At 39.5% G+C, this 21627-nt stretch overlaps 1 protein-coding gene across 6 annotated transcripts in view; it reads right to left on the minus strand.

The window, feature by feature from the left end:
• Positions 1–21627, minus strand: part of RANBP17 (RAN binding protein 17) — a 322707-nt gene that overhangs the window by 48474 nt on the left and 252606 nt on the right. For 4 of the 6 annotated variants that reach the window (XM_067732877.1, XM_067732875.1, XM_067732873.1 and 1 more), the window contains 2 exons: positions 18115–18234; positions 15480–15562 (listed from right to left, as the gene is read on the minus strand). In XM_067732877.1, the coding sequence (XP_067588978.1) occupies positions 15480–15562; positions 18115–18234 (203 nt within the window). The remainder of the gene's footprint in view (positions 1–15479; positions 15563–18114; positions 18235–21627) is intronic. The other 2 variants (XM_067732874.1, XM_067732872.1) reach the window with 1 other exon arrangement.

Raw genomic sequence — 21627 nt, forward strand, 5'->3', positions numbered from 1 at the left:
AAAGATTAAAACAATGCAGCATTGATAAGCATGTGGGAAATTAAGGAAATTGTTGGGAATGTGAATTAGTATAACGATTCTAGAGGGTAATTTGGTAAATTTTACTAAAAATATTAAAAATGCGTAAATCCACTTTTGGGAATATATTCTAATTCCAAATGTTCACTACCATATCTACCTATCTCCTAGCATTTGCACTTACACACTGTCTTCTAAAAAGCCAGCCCCTCAGTATGTTGAACTAGCTCCCATCTCCTCTTATGTGCTTGAGAACAAAGCACAGCAATTTCCCCCTTTCTCTCCTATGCAATCTTTTTTATTTTAAAAAAAACTTTCCCTTGGCCCTACTTCCCTGCCTGATATTACTCCCCTTTGTAACAAAACTCCTTAAAAGAACTGTGACCTTCACTGTCTTCATTTCTTCTCCTCTGATTCTCTTTTACACCCACTCCACTGAAAGTGCTCTTTTCAAGGTTCCCAATGACCTCCTTGTCCCTAAACGTAATGGTCGACTCTTAGTCCGCATCTTATTTGATTCATTGGCAGCTTTTGACACAGCTGACTACCTCTTCTTCCTTGCCTTCCAAGACACACACTCTCCTGATTTTCTCTTACTTCAGTGTTTGCTCATTCTCTCCTTTGCTGGTTCCTCCTCTTCTCCCTTTCCTCCTAACACAGAATACCCCTGAACTCAAAGCTAAATCTTTTATATTTAAATTCATACCCCCACCCCGGTGATCTTATCTAGTTTTGCAGCTTTAAATGCCATCTTAGAGTTAATGACTCCCGTATTTGTTTCTCTAGGCCAGACCTCTTCCAATCCTCAGACTTGTATATCCAACTCCGTATTCAACACCTCCACTTGAATGTCTAATCAATACCTCAAGCTTGAGGAAGACATTCTCGGGAGAAGAGAACACCTGGGACTTCCGGGAAGATGGCGGAAGAGTAAGACGCGGAGATCACGTTCCTCCCCACAGATACACCAGAAATACATCTACGCGTGGAACAACTCCTACAGAGCATCTACTGAACGCTGGCAGAAGACCTCAGACCTCCCAAAAGGCAAGAAACCCCCCACGTACCTGGGTAGGGCAAAAGAAAAAACTAAACAGAGACAAAAGGATAGGGACGGGTCCTGCACCAGCGGGAGAGAGCTGTGAAGGAGGAAAAGTGTCCACACACTAGGAAGCCCCTTCGCGGGTGGAGGCTTCGGCAGGCGGAGTGGGGGAGCTTGGGAGCCGCGGAGGAGAGCACAGCAACAGGGGTGCGGAGGGCAAAGCGGACAGATCCCAGCGCAGAGGATCGGGCCGACCGGAACTCGCCAGCCGAGAGGCTTGTCTGCTCGCCCGCCGGGGCGGGCGGGACTGGGAGCTGAGGCTCCGGCTTTTGTCGGAGCGCCGGGAGAGGACTGAGGTTGGCGGCGTGAACACAGCCTGCAGGGCGTTAGTGCACCGCGGCTGGCCGGGAGAGAGTCCGGGGAGAAGTCTGGAACTGCCGAAGAGGCAAGAGACTTTTACGTCCCTCTTTGTTTCCTGGTGCACGAGGAGAGGGGATTAAGAACGCTGCTTGAGAGAGCTCCAGGGACGGGCGCGAGCCGCGGCTAAAAGTGCGGAGCCCAGAGACAGACATGAGACGCTAGGGCCGCTGCTGCCGCCACCGGGAGGCCTGTGTGCGAACACAGGTCACTAGCCACACGCCCTTCTGGGGAGCCTGTGCAGCCCGCCACTGCCAGGGTCCCGGGATCCAGGGACAACGCCCCCGGGAGAACGCACAGGCGCGCCTCAGGCTGCAACGTCTCGCAGGCCCGCCCCACACTCCGTGCCCCTCCCTACCCCCGGGCCTGAGTGAGCCAGAGCCTCCGAATCAGCGGCTCCTTTAACCCCGTCCTGTCTGAGCAAAGAACAGACGCCCTCCGGCGACCTACACGCACAGGCGGGGCTAAATCCAAAGCTGAGCCCCTGGGAGCTGTGAGAACAAAGAAGAGAAAGGGAAATCTCTCCCAGCAGCCTCAGAAGCAGCGGATTAAAGCTCCACAATCAACTTGATATACCCTGCATCTGTGGAATACCTGAATAGACAACCAATCATCCCAAATTAAGGAGCCCTGTGGATGAAAGGCTCTTGGTGCTGCAGCCAGGAGTCAGTGCTGTGCCTCTGAGGTGGGAGAGCCAACTTCAGGACACTGATCCACAAGAGACCTCCCAGCTGCACATAATATCAAACAGCAAAAATTTCCGAGAGATCTCCATCTCAACGCCAGCACCCAGCTTCACTCAACGACCAGCAAGCTACAGTGCTGGACATCCTATGCCAAACAACTAGCAAGACAGGAACACAACCCCACCCATTAGCAGAGAGGCGGCCCAAAATCATAATAAGTCTACAGACACCCCAAAACACACCACCAGACGTGGACCTGCCCACCAGAAAGACAAGATCTAGCCTCATCCACCAGAACACAGGCACTAGTACCCTCCACCAGGAAGCCTACACAACCCACTGAACCAACCTTAGCCACTGGGGACAGACACAAAAAACAACAGGAACTACGAACCTTCAGCCTGCAAAAAAGGAGACCCCAAACACAGTAAGATAAGCAAAATGAAAAGACAGAAAAACACACCGCAGATGAAGGAGCAAGATAAAAACCCATCAGACCTAACAAATGAAGAGGAAATAGGCAGTCTACCTGAAAAAGAATTCAGAATAATGATAGTAAGGTTGATCCGAAATCTTGGAGATAGAATGGACAATAGAATGGACAAAATGCAAGAATCAGTTAACAAGGACCTAGAAGAACTAAAGATGAAACAAGCAACGATGAACAACACATTAAATGAAATTAAAAGTACTCTAGATGGGATCAATAGCAGAATAACTGAGGCAGAAGAACGGATAAGTGACCTGGAAGATAAAATAGTGGAAATAACTACTGCAGAGCAGAATAAAGAAAAAAGAATGAAAAGAACTGAGGACAGTCTCAGAGACCTCTGGGACAACATTAAACGTACCAACATTCGAATTATAGGGGTTCCAGAAGAAGAAGAGAAAAAGAAAGGGACTGAGAAAATATTTGAAGAGATTATAGTTGAAAACTTCCCTAATATGGGAAAGGAAATAGTTAATCAAGTCCAGGAAGCACAGAGAGTCCCATACAGGATAAATCCAAGGAGAAATACGCCAAGACACATATTAATCAAACTGTCAAAAATTAAATACAAAGAAAACATATTAAAAGCAGCAAGGGAAAAACAACAAATAACACACAAGGGAATCCCCATAAGGTTAACAGCTGATCTTTCAGCAGAAACTCTGCAAGCCAAAAGGGAGTGGCAGGACATATTGAAAGTGTTGAAGGAGAAAAACCTGCAACCAAGATTACTCTACCCAGCAAGGATCTCATTCAGATTTGATGGAGAAATTAAAACCTTTACAGACAAGCAAAAGCTGAGAGAGTTCAGCACCACCAAACCAGCTCTACAACAACTGCTAAAGGAACTTCTCTAGGCAAGAAACACAAAAGAAGGAAAAGACCTACAATAACAAACCCAAAACAATTAAGAAAATGGGAATGGGAACACACATATCGATAATTACCTTAAATGTAAATGGACTAAATGCTCCCACCAAAAGACACAGATTGGCTGAATGGATACAAAAACAAGACCCATATATTTGCTGTCTACAAGAGACCCACTTCAGACCTAGAGACACATACAGACTGAAAGTAAGGGGATGGAAAAAGGTATTTCATGCAAATGGAAACCAAAAGAAAGCTGGAGTAGCAATTCTCATATCAGACAAAATAGACTTTAAAACAAAGACTATTAGAAGAGACAAAGAAGGACACTACATAATGATCAAGGGATCGATCCAAGAGGAAGATATAACAATTGTAAATATTTATGCACCCAACATAGGTGCACCTCAATACATAAGGCAAATACTGACAACCATAAAAGGGGAAATCGACAGTAACACATTCATAGTAGGGGACTTTAACACCCCACTTTCACCAATGGACAGATCATCCAAAATGAAAATAAATAAGGAAACACAAGCTTTAAATGATACATTAAATGAGATGGAGTTAATTGATATTTATAGGACATTCCATCCAAAAACAACAGAATACACATTTTTCTCAAGTGCTCATGGAACATTCTCCAGGATAGATCATATCTTGGGTCACAAATCAAGCCTTGGTAAATTTAAGAAAATTGAAATTGTATCAAGTATCTTTTCCGACCACAACGCTATGAGACTCGATATCAATCACAGGAGAAGATCTGTAAAAAATACAAACACATGGAGGCTAAACAATACACTACTTAATAACGAAGTGATCACTGAAGAAATCAAAGGGGAAATCAAAAAGTACCTAGAAACAAATGACAATGGAGACACGACGACTCAAAATCTATGGGATGCAGCAAAAGCAGTTCTAAGAGGGAAGTTTATAGCAATACAATCTTACCTTAAGAAACAGGAAACATCTCGAATAAACAACCTAACCTTGCACCTAAAGCAATTAGAGAAAGAAGAACAAAAAAACCCCAAAGTTAGCAGGAGGAAAGAAATCATAAAAATCAGATCAGAAATAAATGAAAAAGAAATGAAGGAAACGATAGCAAAGATCAATAAAACTAAAAGCTGGTTCTTTGAAAGGATAAACAAAATTGATAAACCATTAGCCAGACTCATCAAGAAAAAAAGGGAGAAGACTCAAATCAATAGAATTAGAAATGAAAAAGGAGAAGTAACGACTGACACTGCAGAAATACAAAAGATCATGAGAGATTACTACAAGCAACTCTATGCCAATAAAATGGACAACCTGGAAGAAATGGACAAATTCTTAGAAAGGCACAACCTGCCAAGACTGAATCAGGAAGAAATAGAAAATATGAACAGACCAATCACAAGCACTGAAATTGAAACTGTGATTAAAAATCTTCCAACAAGCAAAAGCCCAAGACCAGATGGCTTCACAGGCGAATTCTATCAAACATTTAGAGAAGAGCTATCACCTATCCTTCTCAGACTCTTCCAAAATATAGCAGAGGGAGGAACACTCCCCAACTCATTCTACGAGGCCACCATCACCCTGATACCAAAACCAGACAAGGATGTCACAAAGAAAGAAAACTACAGGCCAATATCACTGATGAACATAGATGCAAAGATCCTCAACAAAATACTAGCAAACAGAATCCAACAGCACATTAAACGGATCATACACCATGATCAAGTGGGGTTTATTCCAGGAATGCAAGGATTCTTCAATATACGCAAATCAATCAACGTGATACACCATATTAACAAATTGAAGGAGAAAAACCATATGATCATCTCAATAGATGCAGAGAAAGCTTTTGACAAAATTCAACACCCATTTATGATAAAAACCCTGCAGAAAGTAGGCATAGAGGGAACTTTCCTCAACATAATAAAGGCCATATATGACAAACCCACAGCCAACATCGTCCTCAATGGTGAAAAACTGAAAGCATTTCCACTAAGATCAGGAACAAGACAAGGTTGCCCACTCTCACCACTCTTATTCAACATAGTTTTGGAAGTTTTAGCCACAGCAATCAGAGAAGAAAAGGAAATAAAAGGAATCCAAATCGGAAAAGAAGAAGTAAAGCTGTCACTGTTTGCAGATGACATGATACTATACATACAGAACCCTAAAGATGCTACCAGAAAACTAATAGAGCTAATCAATGAATTTGGTAAAGTAGCAGGATACAAAATTAATGCACAGAAATCTCTGGCATTCCTATACACTAAGGATGAAAAATCTGAAAGTGAAATCAAGAAAACACTCCCATTTACCATTGCAACAAAAAGAATAAAATACCTAGGAATAAACCTACCTAAGGAGACAAAAGACCCGTATGCAGAAAATTATAAGACACTGATGAAAGAAATTAAAAATGATACAAATAGATGGAGAGATATACCATGTTCTTGGATTGGAAGAATCAACATTGTGAAAATGACTCTACTACCCAAAGCAATCTACAGATTCAATGCAATCCCTATGAAACTACCACTGGCATTTTTCACAGAACTAGAACAAAAAATCTCACAATTTGTATGGAAACACAAAAGACCCCGAATAGCCAAAGCAATTTTGAGAACGAAAAATGGAGCTGGAGGAATCAGGCTTCCTGACTTCAGACTATACTACAAAGCTACAGTAATCAAGACAGTATGGTACTGGCACAAAAACAGAAATATAGATCAATGGAACAGGATAGAAAGCCCAGAGATAAACCCACGCACATATGGTCACCTTATCTTTGACAAAGGAGGCAGAAATGTACAGTGGAGAAAGGACAGCCTATTCAATAAGTGGTGCTGGGAAAACTGGACAGCTACATGTAAAAGTATGAGATTAGATCACTCCCTAACACCATACACAAAAATAAGCTCAAAATGGATTAAAGACCTAAATGTAAGGCCAGAAACTATCAAACTCTTAGAGGAAAACATAGGCAGAACACTCTATGACATAAATCACAGCAAGATCCTTTTTGACCCACCTCCTAGAGAAATGGAAATAAAAACAAAAGTAAACAAATGGGACCTAATGAAACTTAAAAGCTTTTGCGCAGCAAAGGAAACCATAAAGAAGACCAAAAGACAACCCTCAGAATGGGAGAAAATATTTGCAAATGAAGCAACTGACAAAGGATTAATCTCCAAAATTTATAAGCAGCTCATGCAGCTTAATAACAAAAGAACAAACAACCCAATCCAAAAATGGGCAGAAGACCTAAATAGACATTTCTCCAAAGACGATATACAGAGTGCCAACAAACACATGAAAGAATGCTCAACATCACTAATCATTAGAGAAATGCAAATCAAAACTACAATGAGATATCATCTCACACCAGTCAGAATGGCCATCATCAAAAAATCTAGAAACAATAAATGCTGGAGAGGGTGTGGAGAAAATGGAACACTCTTGTACTGCTGGTGGGAATGTGAATTACTACAGCCACTATGGAGAACAGTATGGAGGTTCCTTAAAAAGCTACAAATAGAACTACCATATGACCCAGCAATCCCACTACTGGGCATATACCCTGAGAAAACCATAATTCAAAAAGAGTCATGTACCAAAATGTTCATTGCAGCTCTATTTACAATAGCCCAGAGATGGAAACAACCTAAGTGTCCATCGTCGGATGAATGGATAAAGAAGATGTGGCACATATATACAATGGAATATTACTCAGCCATAAAAAGAAACGAAATTGAGCTATTTGTAATGAGGTGGATGGACCTAGAGTCTGTCATACAGAGTGAAGTAAGTCAGAAAGAGAAAGACAAATACCGTATGCTAACACATATATATGGAATTTAAGAAAAAAAAAAATGTCATGAAAAACCTAGGGGTGAAACAGGAATAAAGACACAGACTTACTAGAGAATGGACTTGAGGCTATGGGGAGGGGGAAGGGTAAACGGTGACAAAGCAATAAAGAGGCATGGACATGTATACACTACCAAACGTAAGGTAGATAGCTAATGGGAAGCAGCCGCATAGCACAGGGAGATCAGCTCGGTGCTGTGTGACCGCCTGGAGGGGTGGGATAGGGAGGGTGGGAGGGAGGGTGACGCAAGCGGGAAGAGATATGGGAACATATGTATATATATAACTGATTCATTTTGTTGTGAAGCTGAAACTAACATACCATTGTAAAGCAATTATGCTCCAATAAAGCTGTTTAAAAAAAAAAAAAAAAATACCTCAAGCTCAACACAACCAAAATGGAACTTCTGAGTCTCCCTCACACCCATTCTCAGCCTTTTCCATCTCAGTAAATGGTAACTTCATCCTTGCAGTTGTTTATGCCAAAATCCCTTGATTACATTTTCTCTCTCATACCATATATCCAATCCATCAAGAAATTGGATTTACCTTCAAGATATATCCAGAATCTAACCACTTCTCACTACTCCCACTGCTATCACCTTGGTCAAAGTCAAGGGCAAATCATGTCAGCCCTCTGCTCAAAACATTCTAAAGTCCTTCTCCTTCACTTGGAGTTAAAGTCAAAGTCCTGATAATCTTTACAGGATATGACGTTACATGACATTGCTTTTGTTATTACTCTCTTTTGTTCACTTTGTTCCAGCAACCAATGTCCTTGCTGTTCTTCAGACATGCCAGATACACTCTTGCCTTAGGACCCTAAAACTTGGTGTTCCTTCAGCCTGGAATACTTTTCCCCAAGATACCTGCATAATTAACTCCCTTATTTACTGCAAGTCTTTGCTCAAATGTCATTTTCTCAATGAGGCCTACCTTGATCACTTTACTTAAAAATGCAACATGTTTCCCAATCCCTGGTACTTCTAATGCTCCCATCTTTTTTTTTTTTTTTTTTTTTGCGGTACGCAGGCCTCTCCCTGTTGTGGCCTCTCCCGTTGCGGAGCACAGGCTCTAGACGCGCAGGCTCAGTGGCCATGGCTCACGGGCCTAGCCGCTCCGTGGCATGTGGGATCTTCCCGGACCGGGGCACGAACCCGTGTCCCCTGCATCGGCAGGCGGACTCTCAACCACTGCACCACCAGGGAAGCCCCTAATGCTCCCATCTTGATTTGCTTTCTTTTTTTTTTTCCCGATAGCACTTATTACCTTCTGACATACAAAATAATTTCTTTTTCAGTTTTGCTCACTGATATATCCAGAGTCTAGAACAGCACCTGCTGCTCTCAATATATATATTTGTTGACTGAGTGAAGCTCACGAAGCTGAATGTACAGTGCATGTACTTGCTGCAACAGTGTATTACAGTGAAAATTACATGTTTATAAAAATTACATTTTTCAAAAGGTGAATAATTAAATAAATTATAATATGACGATAAAATGGAATGCTTTACATCTATTTTAAAAGATATGGTAGAAAAAATTATGAAAAACCAAAGGAAAAAAAGAGATATGGTAGATTTAGATATGTATTAATATAAAGTGATGGCCATGATATAAGTAAAAAATAGCAAACTGCAGATTAGCAAGTATATTATAATACCACTTTTGGAATAATATATGTATATGCACACATAAAAAAGTATGAATGAGCACACACTAAACTGTTAATGATGGTTATCTTTGAGTGATGAGATAATCAGGAATTTCCACTTTCTACCTTCTCCAGTAATTCTGAAATCCTTCAGTTTACTGATAGACCATGCTAATGTTTTATATTTATATGATTTTGTAAAAGCTATTGCCTGCTTGAAATGCCCTCCTCAAATTTCCAGGCCCTATTCTTATTTCCTTCTCTGGCTCCTCAGTTTTGAGTTAGAAACTTCTGGGCTCCCATAGCACTCTGTATGCTTCTTAAGCATAAAAGTGAGCACAACACATTATAATTCTTTATTTACTTGTCTGAATACACTGCTGGACTCCACTAAGAGAAGAATCAGTAAGATTATTTTTGTGTGTCTTATTTCTCTTCCTATCCCTTGTAACTCTCAAACACATAGTAAATGCTCAATAAACGTTAGCTGCATGGATGAAAGAATCTACTGAACTCTAAGCCACTTGTTTGGAGATCACGCTTACTTATTTAACAGCTTGTTTAGCAGTTTTTGCTTGTGTGCAGAAGTGGCCAAGTCCAACACGTGTGGATTCACTGTGAAATGTATTCCTCAAGGCCTGGGATCCTCAAGGTGTTGATCATTCCATCGCCTTAAGAAGATTTTTGTGAGCTTACTCTACTACTTTGTTGTCCTATGTCCCTGACCACGTTTCTGATACAACTCTCTGTCCCTGACCACGTTTCTGATACAATCTAAGGTTATGTCCATGGTTCCTGGATGATCTGTTTTCCAGAAGTGTTATTTCCTGATAACATTTTAAGTCTCTAATTATTTCAAGTCCAACACATTGTTCAGCTATCTTTTTTTTTTTTTTTTTTTTTTTGCGGTACGCGGGTCTCTCACTGCTGTGGCCTCTCCCTTTGCGGAGCACAGGCTGCGGACGCACAGGCTCAGTGGCCATGGCTCACGGGCCTAGCCGTTCCGCGGCATGCGGGATCTTCCCGGACCGGGGCACGAACCCGTGTCCCCTGCATCAGCAGGCGGACTCTCAACCACTGCGCCACCAGAGAAGTCCTGTCCAGCTATCTTTCTGTAATCATTTAAACATAAATAGAAATCATAATCCTTCATTCTTACAATGCTTCTAATAGTATCAATACATACCAGTAATTTTCAAGCTCTTTTATTAAAAAAAAAATCTTTAAGCAGGTGACCCCTATTACAAATAAATCTAGTGCAACTATATATAGCTGGGTGGTTCTGGTCAAAGTGGCAGTAGGGTCCCCTCCTCCCCCCTCTCTGGAGAGGCTCTGTGGTACTTTCACAGATCTCTAGGGCTCTGAAAAACCCAGTTGGAAAACCACTGGTTTGTTTTCTAGGTCACAGTAAATAACAGCGGCTTGTATATCAGTGTACAAATTCAATTTAAGCATATTATTAGATCATACCTTAAATGCACCTGGAGCATATATTGCTCAAAAGAACCCTGATGTAAATTCTTATGTACAGTGAATAATTATAGTTGTTCTATCCACTATTAAAGTTTAGATTTTTCACACACCGAGCTTTCTTTAAATCAGGTACCTAAGGAAGGAATAAAAGCAGCTCCATTTTTGCCAGTCGTATAAAAACAACCACTATTTCTCCCTTCTGCGCACTCTTTAACCAACAGATGTCACTAAAGATACCATTACCCAGAGGCAAAGGGAAGAAAAGATTAGACAAATGGAAATTGAGCATAAAAACCACCCAGTTCTTAAAACCGAGAAGTAGGTTTCCAAAGTAATAACATTTATTACACTGCACGCAACATTTTAACCAAAAATTTAAGAAAGAAATTTCTTTTATTAAGTTGCTCAGGCTGAACGGATCATAGCACTAAATTTTGAAATACATGTTCTTGAAGCAATTTAAAACTCATTAGAAATAATAGGCTTGGGCTAGTAGAAAATGTGGTAAAATCTAATCCTCATCCAAATGTTACCTGGGCTGCACAAACAGGAAATTGTTTTGTGCTACTGTGGCTAACCTCATTGCTGACCCTGAGCTGTAACAGCGAGAGCAGCTGAGAGCTGAGGCAAAATTAAAAACTTACATCAAAGTATATCATGACAGAATGTAGATAAATAAAACAGCATATCAAAAGTATTATTTTTCTGCCAGTCTCATTGAGCAGCGAGGTGGAGGTATTCCATAAAATATATAACGAATCAGGTGCTTGTGGAAATGAGTTCTTCCCCCCTCTGAACTGCCCCAATCATCGATTACACAAATACTGCCCATGACAGGTGAGCAGAGAAGGAACCCAGTGAGGATGGGAACAGAAGGGATCAGAGAATGTTCTGGCCCCTTTCTTCTATGGGCTCTCCCTTCCTTCACCTTGGCTTACCACAGAAATAAATAATGTTGGCTCTTCTGTACCCTCCTAGTCATTCTTTTCCTCATCTTCTAGACTCCTGGATGGCAACCATAGGATCTCCCTTCAGTGAGCATATTAGAATCTCCAGAGGTAAAAGCATGGGTAATAAAACATTACACAGGTAAAGACAGACAAAATCAGCTCGGCTGATTGAGGCCAGCATGTGGAATCAGTGAAGGCTGAGAAAGAGTTTTCTATCATTCTATGTAAAGCGATGTGTCAAAGTCACTGGTGACAAAGTTGAAGGACATTTTTCCATTGAGCCTTCATTTTCCTTAAGTTTTAGGATAGAAATCACCATACTTAAAGAACAGTACTTCATCAAAAATACCCAACTTTGTGTGGCAACTCTCAAGTGGCAGAAAGGAACATGGAAAGACTACTGTCTGAAGTTATACAGACTTTGAATGAAATTCCAATTTGACTATTTGCTAACTATGTAATATTGGGCAACTCTTTAACTTCTATGAGCTTCAATTTCTTCATAACAGTAATCACAGTAGCTAAGTGATCTAAGGGCTTTCCATGCACTATGTAATTGAATCCTCACAACCACCCTATGAAGTAGGTATTATTTTCTCTGTTTAACAAGAAAGTGAAGCAAGAGAGGCTTAGCAACTTAACCAAGGCCAAGTGACTAGTGAGTGGCAGATAATAATACTTACCTTAAGGATTCAATGGGCTAATGTATGATTAATGGTCTAGTATAGGAGCAGGCACATAATAGTTGATTAAAAAGTGGAAGCAACCATTATTATTAGTCCCAACTAAGGAGAAGAACCTTACCCTAATCTCCTAGTCTTTCTTCAGAGTAAGAAAACTCCTTATTGGCTTTTCTTCTCAAGAATGCTTTGAAGGTTTTCTCTTTTCTTTTTCTTTTTTCTGCTTTTCTTTCTCTTTTCTTCCTCTCTCTCCTTCTGCCTCCTCCTCTTCTTCTTCCTCCAATATAATCCTCACAGTTTTCTTTCTCAACTTTTGCTGCAATGCTTTTGTCTATGTCAAACAACCTGACAGAGGACTGAATAGCTTTTGAAGCCCATAGACTTGGCGATGTTCTGAGATTCCTTTTGGTATCAATTGCTGGACAAACATTCTGTCCTATACTAGAGATTCAGTGATCCTGGACGAGGAAGAAGTTGCTGCTCTTGTCAGCCCTACTGTAAGAGTGAGTAAGCCTCAGTAAAAGAAACTGGATCCAGAAAAGGGGGAAGGAAAGATACAACTGTGGTTGGTAACAGGAAACAAACATTTGTATAGTTAAAGGTCTATTGACTACTAAGAAATTCTTATACGTGCATTGTTTCATAATGGGGAAGTATTTCTTTTTAAAAAGTGAGGAAATAGACGCTTAGCACTTGTTACAGGCAGAAGGAAGCAGGACAGCATGGTCCAAACAGAAGGCATTCCTGAATAAAAAAGTGATGAGGTCAGTGAACCCCTATCGAAAGGAGGCTGGTTCTGTGAGTGTAAGAGAATGGCTTTGGATCAAGGAAAGGCATATTCACTGAGTACCTAAGCCATGTTACAACCTGTGCCAAGCCCTTTACCCAGAGTAGCTCAATTAACCACCTCTAATCCTAACTAGACAGGTAGGTCAGTAGGTATTCATTATTTCTAATTTTACATATGAGAAAACTAGGCCAAAGAGGTGTAGTGTCTTAGCTGAATGTCACGGAGTTGATATGGGTTGGTACTAGAATTGGTACTCAGATCTTTTAATTGCCAAAATCTATGTTTTTTTAAAGATATCATTCTTTTGGAAAAAGCTCCAGTCATATGTCTTTTATGATAAGACACTGAAAGGAATTAGATATACCCTGGAAACACAACAAACTGTACTGAGAATATTCAAAAAGGGGTCCATTTTTACCTTTGGGAGGCAAAGCATTTCTACTTTATATGATTCTAATGTGTCCATTTTCAACAGATGCAAAAGTTGTGGCAATATAGTTGCTGGTACAGATGAAAATAGGAGAGTTTAAGTTTACTGTCTTAAAATAGGTGCTTTCTGTAGTTTCTATACACTTATGACCTCAAACTCTAAAAATCAAATGTACAATTAAAACTAAGCATTTTTAACAGAGGCCTACAGTGCATACAGAACTGAGTCCCAGAATATTTTGAGTTCAAGTAAAAACAATTTAAAAGAACTTTTTCTACTTTTTAAAATAAGTTTTACTTTTTAAAAAGTAATATGTTTTAATTTTTTTAAATTGGAGTACAGTTGCTTTACAATGTTGTGTTAGTTTCTGCTGTAGAAAATACCTAGGAATAAACCTACCTAAGGAGACAAAAGACCTGTATGCAGAAAACTATCAGAAAACTATAAGACACTGATGAAAGAAATTAAAGATGATACAAACAGATGGAGAGATATACCATGTTCTTGGATTGGAAGAATCAACACTGTGAAAATGACTATACTACCCAAAGCAATCTACAGATTCAATGCAATCCCTATCAAACTACCAATGGCATTTTTCACAGAACTAGAACAAAAAAATTTCACAATTTGTATGGAAACACAAAAGACCCTGAATGGCCAAAGCAATCTTGAGAAGGAAAAACGGAGCTGGAGGAATCAGGCTCCCTGACTTCAGACTATACTACAAAGCTACAGTAATCAAGACAGTATGGTACTGGCACAAAAACAGAAATACAGATCAATGGAACAGGATAGAAAGCCCAGAGATAAACCCATGCACCTACGGTCACCTTATCTTTGATAAAGGAGGCAAGAATATACAATGGAGAAAAGACAGCCTCTTCAATAAGTGGTGCTGGGAAAACTGGACAGCTACATGTAAAAGAATGAAATTAGAACACTCCCTAACACCATACACAAAATAAACTAATACACTTTTAATGGCTGTTCCTACATACACACACTCACTTAAAGAAGCTTTACAAAATTCTGTAAATTCATTCTCCAAAAGAAGTATGAGAATCACAGGCAATTTTTGAGGCCAAACATAGAGTTGGCTGTTGATTTGGGAAAGTAAGACCAGACAGGCAAAAAAGAAGAGGACAAAGGAACGGAGGACACAGAGAGACATCTCTCAAGAAGAACCATGCAAAGTGTCCAGCCTGTAGTTAGTATTCAGTCAGTTTGTGGCGAACTAACAGAGGATTCTTATCTGTTGTATCGTATCCTCATTCCCTGGCTACATAAAGGTCTCAGAGAGTTGAGAATTTCATTGATGAAGCTGTCAGAAGTGGCAAATATTAGGGTTTATGGTAGTTCTAACGCTCATTTCTAACTACTAACCACATTTTTTTTTTTTTTTCGGTACGCGGGCCTCTCAGTGTTGTGGCCTCTCCCGTTGCGAAGCACAGGCTCTGCACGCGCAGGTTCAGCGGCCATGGCTCACGAGCCCAGCCGCTCTGCGACATGTGGGATCTTCCCAGACCGGGGCACGAACCCATGTCCCCTGCATCGGCAGGCGGACTCTCAACCACTGCGCCACCAGGGAAGCCCCTAACCACATTTTTTTGTACTGTAATTGAATAGAACAATCATTACTGTAGAACTCTGATTCTTAGGATGCAGTGCCCCCAAATTTCCTACAATAAAATATTTACTGCTCTTTACCAGGATATTTTTCCAAAATTCAGTGCCGGTGACATACTGATTTAAGCATCCTTTGACGCAACACACTAAACTCCCTGATGTAACTTTTAGCAATTTTCAATATGCTATAACTTTTCAATATTCTATCTATAGTGTATTCTCTTTGCCTACTGACACTGCAATTTCATCTAAAAGAAATTCATCAAGCTGGTCAGGCATGATCTGTAGTCAAAGGCATGTTGCTTATTTCTCTTGATGTCAATATGATAGCTACCTGGCTTTTTGCACCCCTATTACCCACTTCACAAATTCATACAGATATGAAGGTTCAAAAGAACAAAATAACTAACATCATTCTTTCCTCCAAAGAGATAAAAGTTATATTGCAGAGACAAATATGGAAAAGGATACTCACCATAAGTGCAAATCATTTTACTAGCTTCTCTGAAGAGAAGAATTCCATTAGGAGATGATACATCAAAGTTCAAACGCTGGGATCTAAGAAATACAGCAAAAATTTAGACTATATGTGCAGATAAAAAAAACAAATATAGGTTTAAAATACCCAGAATTTTCATTTATTAGAAGTAGCAACAGTACAATTATCCCTTTTTTAAAGTGTCATTCCATTAAACAAGTATTGATAAAATGTGTGTACTAATTCTCTCACTATAAAGATACTAGAACGATAAAATTATTTTCATTTATTTGCTGATTCAAAGAATTCACTTTTTATCTGTCAAAACAATATCCTGACATCCTATATCACTGACCTCTTACACCCCTCTCCTTTCATGCAAAGTGGTTGACAGATAATAATAAAGGAAACCCCAAGTATGTATAAGTTTATATAGTTACTTGGATAGAGATTTACACTTGAGATCTCCTGTAGTGCCTAATACACATCTTTAAAACAAATTATAAAATAACAGGAAATCTAAGTACCTTTAATATTGCTCATATGCATAATGAATCACTTGATACTTCAAGCATATTTCAAATACATTAAATTACATACAGACTATAGTTTCCATTGAACATAGCTCAAGTAAAGAGAAACAAATCCCAGAAGTTCTAAATAAGAACAGTTCTACTTTCCTAGTTCCTAACAGGTTGGGGAACAGTCTGAAAAGTGTAAAGGACTGACATGCCATCCTGACATAATATTTGCTTTTTTAACATCACTTTGGCTTTAGTTGGCTCCAATATACCTTTTTGCTCTGCTTTTAAGAAATAATGGTATATTTTTAAAAGGATCAGCAAAAATATGAAATAGGTCATAGCAAAGAAACACCAAAAAGCAAAGATATTTGCCAAGGAACAGAATAAACTGCTCGGAATAGAATAAATTGCTGCTTCTCTATGCTTTTTCAAAATGCTTCGGAATTAAGTGCAATTATAACTTATTAGAAATACTACTGGAAACATTTGATTGTTGGCATAGAATTCCGATTAAAGAAATGTATATACATAATACACATTAGGTTCCAGAGAAATATAGACAAGATAACATTTTCTGGGATTACAAATTTTTACCAGGTAGTTCTTTGGACAACTGTGCTAGATATGAATTATCCACCTATGGCAGATATAAAATACTTTACAATATACAACGTAATGATTTTTTCCTTTAGCATTAAATGTTATATCAGTAATATGAACTATTAATTACCTAGCTGAAAAAACTGTAATTTAATAAAAACTAAATTTCTAATATAAAGTATATAGCCACCCTTCGTTTAGTATTTAAGGCACCTAGAGAACAGTTTTAAAAAAACTAACAGCTTTCAAAAGAATACTCACATTTATTTATTTGCCAGGTCTTTTCCCACCTCTTGTTTTAAAAATTTTAAATTATTGCTGTGAAAAACTCAGCACCATAGATCAAATTAGAGTTGCAACCCATACTCCTTCCCTGTCTGGATATCTCCCTTCCAACACGCAATTTACAAAGAGGAACTGATGAAACAGTATGGCTAAGTGACAGGTAATTTGGTGCTAAGCCATATTCATAATGACATATCTTAAAGAGGTAAAACTAATTATCTTATTGCAGTTTTTCTCTTTTAGCTACACCTCTGTTAATATTTATATACAAAGAACCTGAACCTCTGCTTGTCTATGCAAATTATAAGGTCACCTAGGCAATTTCTGAGAAGTGTGGTAGTTGCTATTTAAATAAAAATTGTGAGTGCATACATCATCCACATATGTGCATCTTGGCACAGAGGAAGAAGGATAACTTAGAAGTCAAGGCAGGAACAATCCCCAGGGCTTGAGACAAACTATGTGTCCACGAATTGCTCTGGGACTCAGTTCCCTTATCCATAAAATAAAGCATCTCAACTCAGAGACCTCTAAACTCCTTTCCTCCTCTACAGAACTGCAGTTAAGCAATGAGACAGTTAAAACTGCCCTGGGACTTTCCTGGTGGCACAGTGGTTAAGAATCCGCCTGCCAATGCAGGGGACACGCGTTCGAGCCCTGGTCCAGGAAGATCCCACATGCTGCGAAGCAACTAAGCCCGTGTGCCACAACTACTGAGCCTGCGATCTAGAGCCCGCAAGCCACAACTACTGAAGCCCACATACCTAGAGCCCGTGGTCTGCAACAACAGAAGCTACCGCAATGAGAAGCCCGTGCACCGCACTGAAGGGTAGCCCCCACTCGCTGCAACTAGAGAAAGCCTGCGCGCAGCAACGAAGACCCAACACAGCCAAAAATAAATAAATTTATAAACAAAACAAAACAAAAACCTACCTTCCTCCATCTTGTGCTTTTGAATCTTTTAAATAATGGTGGCTGTAGTGTTCCAATTTTTTTCCCAGTTCCCATAGTCCCCGTATACACCTAAGTATACTAAATTCTTTCTCGCCCAAAGTCTCAACCTTATATCTCTAATTCTACTGCCTTCAACTGATCATCTTAAGCTTTGGTTCCCGGGTTCTTGCTAAGTCTTAAATATACAGGCACGAGGCAGGAAAGTCTGACCTCTGAAGAGTGCTACCAAATAGTAAATGACCTTTTCACTTGCCTATGCTACCTCTTACCTGTTTTGCATCAGTTCTGCCATAAGTTTTAAGATGGGAGTTGTACACTCTGGCTCTCCATACCACTGCTCAACAGCCCTCTGAAGGATGGGAATATAGGTTGGGTACCTTTTATAAAGCCTGTTAAAGAATTTAAGGGTCAAAAGAAATATTGTTTCTGAAAATTGGTGCCACTTAAAAAGAAAACAAAGGAATCCACATTTGTTCTATGTTTAGCATACTTATGAAGTATCATGTAACATAATTAAAGAATTATGCTTAATATTGCAGGAAAGGAAAATAAGTTTAGTTAATGAGGGGTAAAAAATGTGAACTGCTATTATCAGAGTTTGTTGGGCATCAAACTACTTAAGAAAAAAATGTTGTTTATTATGTAACTTTTAAAATACATAAAAGTAGAGGGAAAGAGTAAAGCCTATGCATTTATCTCCCAGCTTAGAAATTATCTACATTCTTTTATTTTAAGTTGTTGACTTAACTCTGCTTAGTTCCACTATAGCCCCAAGGAACGCTAGGGATGACAGCTTGAAGAAAAGCTTTGGGTAATTTTTAATCTCAACTCAAGGTCAGTTTGCTAAAAGGTAGTCCCTTGTACGCTCAAGGAGAAATTCTCAAACACCCTCATCAATACTAAGGAGTGCATGTCTCTGTTAAGTCAATGGCTGAGACCACCAGAACCTGGAAAACTCTGACTCAGCTCCACTGACCCTTTAACCCGTAACTGGCCTCCTCCTAACAAATGGACACAGAAATATAAAATTAAGGCCTAAAACTGCAGCAGAAAAACCCCTTCCTATACCACTACCTTCATTTCCTTTTTCTTTTCCTAATCCCTAAATCTGTCTCTTTCTGATGTTTTTCAATGTACTTGTCTTTTTGTTTCAGATGGAAGTGCTGAACGGAATCACCTCATGTTGTTCCTTTCCTGTGTGGTATGGGTAGTGACCTCCATGGTGAGAAAAGATCACAATTTTCTTCCCTGCTCTTAGAATAAATTTCAAGTTCCTTAGCATGGCAAACAAGGTCCTTAATATCTGGTCCCTGCCTACCTCCAGTCTCGTCTCTTAGTGCTCCTGCCCTTATCTATGGTTTGGCCATTCTTAATTCTCTGCAAACCCACTGATGCCGACTCTCTCTTGTCTCTATTCCTCTATATGCTGCTTTGTCTGCCTAACACATTCCAAACTGTATTTCAACATCTAGCTCAAGTTTTACTTCCCCTGGAACGGTGAAATTTTCCCTTTTTTGTCAAAAGGAATCAATCTCCTCCTCATCTAAGTTCAATGAGCACTTTGACCACGTCTCTCTTATAACAAACTGTATTACGGTTCGTTGCTTGTGTTACCCATCTGCCCCATTAGATAGTGAGTTTCTCAAGGGCAAAGACCTGTGCTTCCCTACTATGACCTTGTTAATTCCTATTTGTCCCTCATATTTCAATATACATGTCAATTATTCCAAGAAGCCTCCGTGACACCTCCCCTAATCCCCCATGACTAAGTGTGTCTCCTATGTAAGGCTCTGGTACCCTGTGTTAGTGCTATCATAGCACCTTATCTCTCCTATTATATGCTTTTTGAGAGCACAGCATAGGTACTTATTGTATGCATGGACCTGGCACAAAATAGATTTCAATAAACATTTGTTGTGGTAAACCTGCCAACCTAAAAATGAGGTGTAGCATACTTAATTAGACCTACCTATTTGATTCTTTTAAGCTGTGCATTTCACTTTGAAGCTTCAGGAAATAATTCACATAACATTTAGTGAAAATAAGCCCTTAAATACCTTAAGAGTGTCAGGCTCCCTAAAAGTGCAAAAAGCAATACTTTTGTCCCCCTAGATATACATGTTAAGGCTGTATTTGAATATATACGAACAATTTACTTAAGTATTTATTGAAGGCCTATTCTATAAATGTCTTCTCACTGTTACAGACTCTCTGGAGCCATCAGTGAATCAAACATTAAAAAAATCCCTGCCCTCGTGGAATTTATATTCTAATAAGACAGAAAATAAAATAGATATATGATCCTTTAGAAAGTGCTACAAAGGAAATAAGGCAGAGAGAGGAGATGAGAAGTGAGTGTATATGTGTGAATGAGGTTTCAGTTGGATGAAAATGAAAAATATAAAATCAATAAACTTGATTATTAACTCTATTTTGTCAGATAACTTACTGTTTTATTTTCTTCTATGGACTAGAAAATCTGTTATTTTTGATAGATGGTAGATACTCTGTGCTATGTACTGTGCCAGGGATCCAGTGGTAAGTAAGACATGGCTTTTGTTCTTGGTGAATTCATGCTTGAGCCTGGGTGGTGCACACATAATAGTAATGCTCTGAGTACCAAAATTCTGAGAAAATACTCCACCCAGAGATCTGAGTACAAACTCAGCGATCACGAGTGGGAAAGCATCTGGAAGACTCATCAGGAGACTGAAAAGACCCAAATCTCAGAATCTAAGGATATCATAAGCACACAGATGCCCCTTTGCAAGGCATTCTAAAGACATCAGGACCATCATACTTTTCAGAGCACACTGTATTCACTATGGGATAAGGCCCGGGATATGAGGGGATGCTCCCTTTTCTGTGTGGAATGAGAGTGGTGCCAACTCTAATATGCTTCTGACAGAGGTGACTGCCACAGAGAAAATGAGTGATTACTGGAAAGCAGAGTAAAGGTCTACCAAGCAGGGAGGTTAAAAGGGTTTCAGAGTGAGAGCGCCAGACTCAGATTACACGGTGAGAATCAGAACCTACTCTAGGAGTTTAATTTTCCAGTGGCCTTGTGAGAACTATGTATACATGGATAGGAGGAAGACAGTGGGAGACCTTAGGCAGAAGTGGCACAGATCTAACTGCTTTCACCTAGATCTCCCCAATGGATTCCTAAGGTCAACACCAGATAAATAAAAAATAAAAAAATTAATGATATGCTATTGCCTTATAAGATGCTAAATATGAGAAACTGAAAAGAATGAGGTTTGTTTCTTGATGACATCCATCCATCCATCCATCCACCCAATAGTTACTTGGGCTGGACCCCAAGAAAGCATAAATGAGTAAAAAAGTAATTCTTTTCCTCTGAGATTTCACAGTAGAGAAAGCATTCTAATATACTAGAAGGCAAAAAAAAGAGGTTTTTGTTAAAAATTTTAGGAGGTAAGAGTGTGAGCATGTGGTTCCAGAACAGAAATAACCTGCTAGTTCAGAGCTTAATTGAAAGGTATTCCTTGAACGTGAAACATCTATACCTTTGTTCATGGAGGCAAACGCTGCTGGGAAGCCGTCTCTCTTTCGGTCTGGCAAATGCCTATCCATCTTTCAACACCTAGCTCAACTTTTACTTCCCTGGGAAGCCTACTTTTTGCCCCAAATACCAATCTCTTCCTCTTAAATGTTCATATGGTCCTTTGCATGCATCTTTGTTACAATACATTGATGGTTTATTAGTTATTTGTTATGGCCACTAGATTATGAGCTTCTAAGGAACGATCCATTTTATT

This window comes from Pseudorca crassidens, chromosome 3 (assembly GCF_039906515.1).
Source record: "Pseudorca crassidens isolate mPseCra1 chromosome 3, mPseCra1.hap1, whole genome shotgun sequence".
NCBI lineage: Eukaryota > Metazoa > Chordata > Mammalia > Artiodactyla > Delphinidae > Pseudorca > Pseudorca crassidens.